This window comes from Myotis yumanensis, unplaced genomic scaffold (genome assembly GCF_028538775.1).
Source record: "Myotis yumanensis isolate MYYU_CA2020_CCGP unplaced genomic scaffold, mMyoYum1.0.hap1 SCAF_2, whole genome shotgun sequence".
Taxonomy (NCBI): domain Eukaryota; kingdom Metazoa; phylum Chordata; class Mammalia; order Chiroptera; family Vespertilionidae; genus Myotis; species Myotis yumanensis.
In genome coordinates, this window is record NW_027223753.1 from 78,764,805 (window position 1) to 78,776,689 (window position 11,885).

An 11,885-nucleotide genomic window follows, 5' to 3' on the forward strand; every position below is an offset into this window, starting at 1 on the left:
TAATCCTTACCCAAAGATATTTTTCCAGTGATTTTTAGAGAGAGTGGAAGGGAGAGAGGGAGGGGCAGAGTGAGAGAGAAATATCGATGTGACAGAGACACATTGATTGGATGCCTTCTACATGACTTGACCGGTGGCTGGATTGGATCTGCAACCTGGTATGTGCCCTTGACTGGGAATTGAACCCGAGACCCTCTGGTGTGCAGGCCAATGCTCTAACCACTGAGAACCACAGGCCAGGACAGAAGTAATATATTTTTTAAATGTGTTTTTATTGAATTTTAGATGAGAGATAGAGAGAGAGAGAGAGAGAGAGAGAAAGGGAGAGGGACAGAGAGAAAGAAACATCAATGAGAGAGAAACATTGATTGGCTGCTTCCTACATACCCCCTACTGGGGATTGAGCCTGCAACCGGGGCATGTGCCCTGACCAGGAATCAAACTGGTGACCTCTCGGTGCATGGGTCGACGTTTAACCAGATGAGCCACACTGATGAAGGCAACACTATTTTTTTAATAGATGTATAACGTTCTGTCGTATGGCAGTGCCACAATCATTTAATCTTTCTCCTGTTTAGAGTAACTCTGCAAAGGTAAGTAGTACTCGTGAGGGTGCTGTATGAGGATTCACTGATGATTGAAGACTGTCCCATTCTGAGGAATCTAGGATCCTAGTGACAGAGACTGAGCAGTGATCATTACTATATAGTGTGGTGAGGCTGCAAGAGGAAGACACACAGGCAGCTGTCAGCCTGTAAGTGGACACTTAAACCATCAATAAGTGAGCACAGCCCTGGCCAGTGTGGGTAAGTGGTTAGAGTGTCGGCGCTGATACAAAAAAGTCACGGGTTTGATTCCTGGTCAAGGGCATGCACCTGGGTTGCAGGCTCAATCCTGAGCCCCAGTTGGGAGGCAACCAATCTATGTGTTTGTCTCACATCAATGTTTCTCTCTCTCTCCCTCCCCACCTCTTACCCTCTCACTCTTCCTAGAAAAGCAATGGAAAAAATATCATCAGATGTGGATTAAGAAAAAATAATAATAATTAAATAAGTGAGGACAACATTACTTAGAGCAGGTGGGAAGAGAAGAGAAAAAGACCAAGGATGGTGTCCTAAGCAACACTCAAATTTTTCAAATTTGAGAAACATTAAAATCTCTAGGTTCCCATTTTCAACCATCTACTCCAGCTCATTTTTCTGTGGGTGCTCAAAACATTCAGGCCTGAACCACTATGCCCCTCTCCATCAAACCCTCACCCCTGAGAAGCCAAGCACATGAATGTGAGGTACAAAATTAGATAGGTGGTCAGAGGGGGCATTGGGAAGACAAGATGCCCCAGGGCAAAGCTAGGGATGTCACCAGAGCACAGGTCAGAGTCCAAGGAACCACACAAGCTACAGAGATTCACCTATTGAGGAGGTGTCCTGAAGCTGGCCTGAAACGCAGAACTGAACAACCCAGGAAGGATTCAGATGAACAAAGATAGCAGGGGTTTTGCTCTGTGGGCTCATAAGCTCATGCTAAAGGGCCTACTGTCTTTGAAGAAGTTGCACCTCTCCTCCCTGATTGAGATAATTCCATTCTATGTGTCTTGCACCTCATTTTTTATTTCTGTCATTGTCAGGTGCAGTCTGAAAGGTCACTGTGTCATTGGACTTCTTTTGGAACGCCTTCTAAATTGCATGTATGTGGCATATTTTGCCGCATTTGCAAACCCAGGAGCCCACCTGCCTAGGCACTAACTCCTTCCACAGGTTCTTTAGTCCCCCACGCTCCCTCTTCTCCGCTGTAACCACCTGAAACTAGGTCTCCATTCTCCCTCCTCTGTGGGTGGTACTTTGCACCTAGGTCCATCCACTGGCCACAGTTTTTATTCTTTAAGTCCTTTGTCCTCATAACCCCCAGGGCTCATTCTAGGTGGGAGCAAGAAGAGATGGGCAGGCTATTCCAGGGATGAGGTGTGTTGGAGGGAAGTGGAAGAAATCCATGGAGACTCTGGCACAGAAAGATTCACCATCAAAAACTCAAAATGTTGGAGTTAGACTCAGGGCATTTATTTTATTAATCAGTGTGTGTATACAGGTGCTGAGGATTTTACAATATAAGGCATTTGAGAAACCCATTAGCATTGACTCTAGAGATAGGCAAAATGTTTAGCATTGTTCCTGGCTAAATACTACTTTCCTAACAGTGCTTCTTATAAATCCTGGAGAATCATCAAAGAAAATATATAACATTTGGGTTTATTACCTATAAGTAGTATCCTTCTAAGTATTCGTTCATGCATCCAGTTAAAAGACGTTGTTGGCAACTAGTTGTGTATTGGGCACAATATGGTGCTGAGCAACACCAGACCTGGTTCCTGATCTCCTGGAACTTAGTTTATCTCTCCAGAGACAGGAGCAGAAGAAAGAAGGGGTGAAGGTTAGAGCAATTTTAAGATTGGATAAAAGGGAAATTGGACTCCATATACTTGGTAAGTACAAAAAAGACAAAATGCTGCACTGGCCAGTTTTCTCAGTGGTTAGAGCATTGGTCTGTGGACTGAAGGGTCCCAGGTTCAGTTCCGTCAAAGGTACATGCCTTGGCTGCAGGTTCGATCCCTGGCCCTGGTTGGGATGCATGCGGGAGGCAACCAATCGATGTTTCTCTCTCACATCGATGTTTCTCTCTGTGTGTCTCTCCTTCTCGCTTCCACTCTCTCTAAAAATCAATGAAAAAAATATCCTCAGGTGAGGAGTAAAAAAAAAAAAAGACAAAATGCCAAGGGCAGGAGTGACTGGGTTGGATTGACAGGAATGTTGGAATAGAATCTGTATGTAATTCTGTGAAGAGGCAGCAAACACTGAAGGAAATGATTGGCAAGAATGCTGAGCGAGAATGCAGGGATCCTAAATGTGAAAGACGTAAACCTATGTGTTCTTAGTTCTGAAAGCTTTGTGTAATTGAGAAAACCTTCACTCCCAATCAAGTGATCCAAAATATCTCCATGCTTTAAAGTTACCATGTGAGTCCGGACCATAATTCATGAGGGTAGATTGTCTGTGTATGTGCCAAAACGCTTTTCAGAATTACTGTGCTGTTTACCAAGCAGTAGAGGGATTACCATGATCATTCTTTTAAAAATGTCAGGTTCAGTGCAGCTTTTTCTGGTTTACCGTGCAGTACTACTGCTTGCCCCACAGGGGCAGCAAAGCATCAGGAAGAAGACAGGATTATCCGGCAGTTGAGCAAGGGAGCTGAGCCCTCCAGCTCATCTCTTCTGACAGGCTAGCCAAGGTCATTGAAGGGTCTAAGCTCGGCCACAGTCAGCAATGAGTTGTGGGTCTTTGGAACATTTTATTTTATTTTATTAGTATATTTTAATTGACTTCAGAGAGGAAGGGAGAGGGAGAGAGAGATAGAAACATCAATGATTGTGAGAGAATCATTGATCTGCTGCCTCCTGCATGCCCCTGACTGGGGATAGAGCCTGCAACACCAGCATGTGCCCTGATCTGGGATTGAACCGTGACTTTCTGGTTTATAGGTCGACATTCCCCCCCTGAATCACACCAGGTGGGCTTTGGATACATTTTAAAACAATGGTGGAGCAGAGACAAGTTAGAAGCAAGTCAAGGATCAGTGAAATCCATCCAGAAAGCCTCTTGAGAAGGCAACATTTCATAGCACAGGCTTGGTCTAGATTTGTACTGTTTGTGCCGTAGCCACCAATCACATGTGGTTACTGAGCACTTGATGTGAGGTTAGTCTGAATTGGGGTGTGCTGTGAGTGTAAAATACACACTGAATTTTACTCAGTACTAAAAAAAAAAAAGAGAGAGAGTAAACTATCTCATTAATAATTTATTTATACAGCAACTTCATGTCAAAATGATATTTTGTATATTTGAGGTTAAATAAAATATGAAATTAAATTAACTTCACTAGTTTCTTTTTATTTTTAATTTTTTTAATATTTATATTTTCATTGATTTCAGAGAAGAAGAAAGAGGGAGAGATAGAAACATCAATGATGAGAGAGAATCATTGATTGGCTGCACCCCCACACTGAGGATCAAGGCTGCAACCCAGGCATGTGCCTTGACAGGAATAAAACTGTGACATCATGGTTCATAAGTCAATCCTCAACCAATGAGTCACACCGGCTATGCTCTTTTTATTTTTATTTTTTATTTATTCTTAATTCTTTATTGTTGAAAATATTACATATGTCTCCTTTTCCCCGCATTGACCTCTCCCAGCCTGCTCCTTTTATTTTTTAAAAAGGTGCATGAATTTTATATGGGTGGGGTGCCGATCGGGGCCTGGATCAGGCTGGTTGGCTGCCGCAGTGAGCATCATAGCCACCAGTCATTTTGGTCATTCTGGTCGTTCCACCACTCCAGTCGCTGGGCTTTTTTATATATATAGATGTGGATACTGGGTCCCAGCTGGAGTGCCCCAGCTGATTGAGCACCATCCTGTGCACCAAGAGGTCGCCAGGTCAATTCCAGGTCAGGGCACATGCCCAGGTTGCCTGCTCCATCCCTGGTGCGGGGCATGCAGGAGGCAGCCAATTGATGATTCTCTCTCATCGATGTTTCTATCTCTCTCCCTCTCCCTTCCTCTCTCTATAAAATCAATTTTAAAAAAAATGAAAATGTGTAATCAGTGCTTCAAACGCAGTGGTATCCTACAAAGTGAAAATTAAGGTCTAAGCCTGGGGTGTGAAGTGGAGGTCATGTTGTAATGTCACTGCCTGTGAGTGAAGTCTGGTCTGGGGAGCCCAGGGCGGTTCGCAGATGCCCACCGTGGTAGGCCCACCATCGGGAGAGGGACCCCTGCGGCTGCACTGACCTGCCTTTCCATTTCTAATGGGATACAGTACTTTTTAAATAAGGAGCCATACTTTTTATTTAAGGTTTGAGAAATGAATGTGGTTTCTAATTGTATCAGACATTAATGTTTTAAAGCTATGACAAAGTTTAAAATTTCTACATTTTGTTTTTCTTTTATTGTAACTGTTCTTTTATCTATTAAACTAGGGGCCCAGTGGAGTCCCTCATCCCGGCCTGCCCCCTCTCACAGTTCAGGAGCCCTCAGGGGATGTCCTACTATGTCCTACTGACGGCTTATGGGGAGTGGGCCTAAGCTGTAGTCTGGCCTCTCTCTGTGGGAGGCAACCAGCTGATCAGGGAAAGGCACTGCCCCCATCACCCCCTGGCTGCTGCTGCCTCTGGCCTCCCTCTGCAGGAGGCAACCCTACAATCAGGGGAAGGTGATGCCCCCATCACGCCTCTGCTACTGCCACTGCCAGCCGTGAGGCTGCCTGAGCCTCGGCCCTTGCAGCCACTGCAGCTTGCCTGAACCTCGGCCCAGCCCTCGTTGCCTGAGCCTTGGGCCCTCACAGTGGCAGCCACCCTCCTCGGCTTGCCTGAGCCTCGGGCTGGCCCTGGGCAGCGACAGCCACCATCCACTCCCACAATGCATCTCCTGGTCAAGTCCCTTCGGGGACGCAGCATCAAGTCCCTGTCCACCCACACGAGCCAGCTGTGCACGCAGCCTCCTGGTGATCGCTTGTTGCAGCATGAGGGCATCATGGTGTGAGGGTGTGATGACAACATAGGCTTTTATTAGTAGAGACTAGAGGCCCTGTGCATGAAATTCATGCATGGGCGGGGGGTGTTTCTCAACCCGGCCTGCACCCTCTCCAATCTGCGACCCCTCATGGGATGTCTGACTGCCGGTTTAGGACCAATCCGACAGTTGGACATCCCTCTCACAATCCGGGATCACTGGTTCCTAACCACTCACCTGCTTGACTGCCTGGTTGACCCTAACCGCTCCCCTGACAGCCTGATTGACGTCTAACTGCTCCCCTGCCAGCCTGATCACCCACAACTGCCCTCCCCTGCCACGACCTGCCTCCTCCGCCGGAACCTGCCTCCTCTGCGCCACACTGAGCCATGGGACCCTCAGGCCTCACCACCCACCTGGCCCCACCTCCACTGTACATGTGGCCATCTTGTGACAATGTTGCACAAATATGTCGCGTCTCGAAAGGGTGTGACGCCACCTAGGCTTTTATTATATAGGATTGTATATGAATGGGGAAGTACTGTTTCTCCTCTTAGCATTTCTTTCTTTCTTTCTTTCTTTTTAAAAAATAAAAAACTGAAGATGATCTGATTTTATTTATTTATTTATTTTATATATTTTATTGATTTTACAGAGGAAGGTGAGGGATAGAGAGTTAGAAACATTGATGAGAGAGAAACATCGATCAGCTGCCTCCTGCACACTCCCTACTGGGGATGTGCCCGCAACCAAGGTACATGCCTTTGACCGGAATCGAACCTGGGACCCTTGAGTCCCTAGGCCGACACTCTAACCACTCAGCCAAACTGGTTAGGGCTTAGAATTTGTTTCTATAACCAGAAATAAAGTTGTATATTAAAGAAATGACAAAAATAAAATAAAATGTGACTACTAGAAAATTTAATATTTTATATGTGGCTCTTGTTATATTTCTAATAGACATTAGTTCTAAAAATATTACACTTATGGTGTCCTGAATGTATTTCTTCACTTAAAGATTACTTCAGAAAGTAATTCCTATTTGGTTTGACTTTAGTCAGCTATTTATTTAGAATGGAAATGCATTATAGCCTGAAATTATTAAATTGGTTATTATTTCCCAGTACACAGATAATCTTTGAATTATGTAACACATAGAAAATGTTCTTTCTTGTCTTACATTAAAGCTCCTCCAGGGGTTTTAACACAGGATAAAAGTCCTCTGTTTTCTCAGAAGTCTAGCAAATAAGAGGGTGAATGATCATAATAATGATCTCTAAATGAAGATAACTAAGCTGATATGTGGTTTTATAAAGAGAATGTTTATGTAAGGTGCTTTGTTTTTGTTTTTTGGAGGGGGGAGGAATAGGGAGAACTGAAAATGAGAGTTTCCTGAGATTATGCCATTTCCTGTTTGAAGATTTTTAAACATAGGGTAGATTCTCTGTGCTTTCTATCTTGACTGAGGATGGAAGAATTTAACCTGGTGCCATTTGAAGGGCTTGTTGTAGTGCAGTTGTTAGTGGTTGTCAAACTTGGCTGCACATTACTAGTATAATCATCCGGGGAGCTTTAAAACTTCCAGCTGCCCAGACCACATCCAAACCAAGTAAACCTAGTTATGAGATCCAGGTATTCACCATATACAAACAAGTTGGAAAAACACTGGGATATGCCTGGTTGGTGTGGCTCAGTGGTTGAGTGTTGACCCATGAATCAGGAGATCACGGTCGGACTCCAAGTCAGGGCACATTCCTGGGGTTTCGGGCTCAATTCCCAGTATGGGTTGTGCAGGAGGCAGCTGATCCATGATTCTCATCACTGATGATTCTATCTTTCTCTCCCTCTCCCTTCCTTTCTCTGAAATCAATTTTAAAAAATTAAAGAATACAACACTAGGATAGTTAAGCGTGCGGGCTCTGCAATTAAACTGCCTGGCCTCAAATCCCAGCACAACTACTTCCTAGCCATGTGACCCTGAACAAGACGCTTAACCTGTATGAACTCTTTTGTAAAAAAGGGATGACGAAAATAACATGTTCTGCCCTAGCCAGTTTGGCTCAGTGAATAGAGCATCGACCTGCAGACTAAAGGGTCCTAAGTTCGATTCTGGTCAAGGGCACATGCCCAGGCTGGGGGTTCGATCCCCAGTGGGGGAGTGCAGGAGGCAGCCAATCAATGATTCTCTCTCATCATTGATGTTTCTATCTCTCTCCCCCTCTTCCTTCCTCTCTGAAATTAATAAAAGTATTTTTTTAAAGGAAAATAACATGCTCTTACAGGTCAAATGAGACAATCTATGTAAACCACATAATAGAAAGCAGGCATGGCACAAGTTCTATAGCAATTACGATTAACAGCTTATTTACTTCCATTAATTCCTCTGGATGACATTTCCAGCCATTGTTCCCCCGTCTGACACTCATTCACCTAGTGGGTTTTTGTATTGCCCTATAACATTCTTTTGCTAGTACATGAATTTATTTTACACGTATTCATTAAGTATCCACTTTAACTACAAGTGCAATAAAGACACACACCTGCCTCACCCCCTCGAATTTAACTTTCCTCGTGTGTCTGTGATTTCCAGTCTGATCAGAAGCATCGTGAACCAGGAGACCGTGTTCTCCCGCCAGCCCTAGCACCTAGCACCTGGCACCCAGCACCACGAATTGGAAACTGCGGGGCACCAGGGTTGGAAGAGGAGGTTGTCCTAGTTCTTGCTTTGCCTCTTACAGACTGGGTGATAGGGAGGAACCCTCTTGTTCTCAATGGGTGTGTTTCCTCATGTGATGTGTGGAGATAACCCATCCATGATTTTGGTAAGATGACATATCTGACCATGCGTTGTGAATACAGGCTTTCAAGAAGCAGTGTCGCACGCGCCCACCAGGGGGCAGCAGGTCTCGGCCCAGCGGCGCCGCGATCGACGTCAGAACCAGCGCCTCGCCCCTTGACCGTGAACCCGGGCGGCGCCGGGGCGGCGGGGCTGGCGCGGCGGGAGCACCACTGGCTGCGCGATGGGTGCCGAGGCCTCGGGGAGCGGGCCGGCGCTGCGGGAGCTCCTGCGCGAGGCCGAGACCAGTCTGCTCGAGTGCAAGGTGTGCTTTGAAAGGTTCGGCGATCGCCAGCAGCGGCGCCCGCGCAACCTGCCCTGCGGCCACGTGGTCTGCCTGGCCTGCGTGGCCGCCCTGGCGCACCCGCGGACGCTGGCACTCGAGTGCCCCTTCTGCCGGCGAGCCTGCCGGGGCTGCGACACGAGCGACTGCCTGCCGGTGCTGCACCTGCTGGAGCTCCTGGGCTCCGCCCTCCGCCCCGCCCAGGCCGCCCACCGCGGCGCCCCCGGCGGCCCTGGGGCGCTCACCTGCCACCTCGCCTTCGGCGGCTGGGGGACCCTGGTGAACCCCACCGGGCTGGCGCTGTGTCCCAAGACGGGGCGGGTCGTGGTGGTGCACGACGGCAAGCGGCGGGTCAAGATCTTTGATTCCGGGGGAGGATGCGCGCACCAGTTTGGAGAGAAGGGGAACGCCGCCCAGGACATTAAGTACCCCCTCGATGTCACCGTCACCAACGACTGCCACGTGGTTGTCACCGATGCCGGCGACCGCTCCATCAAAGTGTTCGATTTTTTTGGCCAGATCAGGCTTGTCGTCGGAGGCCAGTTCTCCTTGCCTTGGGGTGTGGAGACCACCCCTCAGAATAGGGTCGTGGTAACTGACGCGGAGGCAGGGTCCCTGCACCTCCTGGAGGTGGACTTTCCAGAAGGGGTCCTCCGGCGAACGGAGAGGTTGCAAGCGCATCTGTGCGGTCCCCGAGGGGTGGCGGTGTCCTGGCTCACAGGGGCCATTGCGGTCCTAGAGCGCCCCCTGGCCCTCGGGACCGGGACCTGCAGCACCACGGTGAAGGTGTTCAGCGCCACCATGCAGCTCATTGGCCAGGTGGACACCTTCGGGCTGAGCCTCTTCTTCCCCTCGGAAATCACGGCCTCCGCTGTGACCTTCGATCACCAGGGGAATGTGATCGTCGCCGATACATCCAGTCACGCTGTCCTATGCTTAGGAAAACCCGAGGAGTTTCCCGTACCGAAGCCCGTCATCACTCACGGGCTTTCCCATCCTGTGGCTCTGACCTTCACCAAGGAGAATTCTCTTCTTGTGCTGGACAGTGCCGCCCATTCTGTAAAAGTCTATAAGGTTGACTGGGGATGATGGGCGTGGTGAGGATTCTGGGGCTTGGAACCAGAAGCCCTGGAGCTGCCACTAAAGAATTGTTTAGTCCTGGATACAGTGGGGCCTTGACTTACGAGTGTCCCGACTAATGAGTTTTTTGAGATACCAGCTGTCTCTCGGCCGATTTTTTGCATTGAGTTGATAGAGTAATTTGAGTTAATGAGCTCCTTAACGAGCTCCTTAACGAGCTCGGTCTCGGAACGAATTAAACTCAAGGCCCCACTGTACATTATTTAGTCTCATCTATCCAATAGGGATCATTATAACTGCCTGGCAGACTTACAGAGGGTAAGGCAATTATTAAAGAATATTAATGAAATCTACCATTTATTGGATATGTACTTCATGTGCTAAGAATTGTTTTAAAATATTAGCTCATTTGATCCTTAACAGCTACCCATAAGGTAACTTATATTATGAATCCCAATTTAGAGATGAGAAAACTGAGACCCAGAGAGCTGAAGCGACTTACCCAAAGTCACACTTACTTACTGTGACAATCACCATTGGAATTCAATTCTGACTCCCAAACACTGCCTCTTAAATAAAATAACATATGTGGGGGGAACTACATGTGAATGTATATTGTTGCTATGTGTACGCTATTTACAAGTACTCATTTATTTTAGTTGGATGCACAAAGGAGACTTTACAGAGAATTCAGAAAGAGGGTTTTGTGGTGGGCGTCAGTGAGCTCAACTTGCAACTCGTCTGATGCAATACTGGGTGGAGTTACTGTGGGTCCTGAGTTACTTGACTGAGAAAAACAATTGAGCTGCTTATTCAGAAGGTAAATGTGTCTTCTGGCAACTGTATCTCCCCCACTGTTTAGGCATCAGGAAAGATTACCTAGACTTGGTTGAGAAAGGCCTGTTTTGGTGTATGTTCTGAACTACTGCAGAACACATTATATTTATACAAGTGTTAGAGGGCTGGATGAGACTCCTGTTACATGTTTATGTTAATACAGAGATAAGTCACCACAATTAGTTCGTGGTAAAAATGATTTTGCCGGGCTTTTTATAATCAGTAGTAACCTGAAGCACTTTTGTGATGGGGTGTTTGTGCAATTTAAATTTGCCCCATGTGTTGCAAACACTGTATACTCAAGAAATATTTCTCTTGATCCTAAGTCAGCATTTAAGTTACTGGTAAACACTGAAATCTTTCTTGAGTCAAAATATAGCCTTGACCAAGATAACACTTGCTTCATGTTGTGATTGATTCAATGAATGAAAATTTCAGGTGAAGTAGCCAGTTCTTTCTTTGTGTGTTTTTAGCTGGTGTAAGCATCTCAGAGTTTAGTGCTGTTGGAATAGTACCAAATAACTGGCACCTCACAAGCAGCACAACATTTTTCTCAGGGAGAAAATACTGGTTTTGAAAGGTGAATGTTTGCTTCAGATAATAGCTGATGTCTTATCAACTACAGGATTCTATTATACTAAGGATTTAGTAGACATAATGTACACACTAGAGACAATCCCAAAATTATGAGTAAAATACGTTTCAAGATTTTAAGTTTGTTCTTTGGAGCTAAAAGAGCCTGTTTCTATGCCAGTCCACAAAAGCCCATTTTGCTTCTGTGTTCTTATCAAATAGCACTAACAATAAGATTTCAGACACTCTGGAGCACATTTGTCAGTGCATTCCAAATAAGGATTCCGGGGACAATCCCACCCGTGGAAGTCATCCTTAGGTCAGTGACTTCATAGGTAACAAGAAAAGTCTCAGGTGTTCATGTTCAAACTTGTTCATTTGCAAGTAGGGCTACTGTGGCTTGATCTTTAAAAAGTTTTCCTTATGCCCTAGCTGGTTTTGTTCAGTGGTTAGAACGTTGGACTGAAGGGTCACAGGTTTGATTCTGGTCAAGGGAACATGCCTCGGTTGCAGGCTCAATTCCTGCCCCCAGTCAGGGTGTGTGCAGGAGGCAACCAATCAATGTATCTCTCTTGTATCAGTGTTTCTCTCTCTGTGTCTCTCCCCCTCCTTTCCACGCTCTCTGAAAATCATTGGAAAAAATATCCTTGTGTGAGGATTAATAACAACAAACAGTTTTCCTTAGGAATAATGACATTTTAATGGCCTTTGAGT

General features: G+C 46.3%; 1 protein-coding gene across 1 annotated transcript; it reads left to right on the forward strand.

Moving 5' to 3' along the window:
- The first annotated feature begins 8,582 nt into the window (after nt 1–8,582).
- NHLRC1 (NHL repeat containing E3 ubiquitin protein ligase 1) lies at nt 8,583–11,885 on the forward strand. Its single transcript, XM_070403427.1, has one exon. The coding sequence runs from the start codon at nt 8,583–8,585 to the stop codon at nt 9,768–9,770; it is 1,188 nt and encodes a 395-aa protein (XP_070259528.1). The 3' UTR covers nt 9,771–11,885.

What these genes read in the sequence shown, in the direction of transcription:
- NHLRC1 (XM_070403427.1), top strand. Translation starts at nt 8,583, where the DNA reads ATGGGTGCCGAGGCCTCGGGGAGCGGGCCGGCGCTGCGGGAGCTCCTG.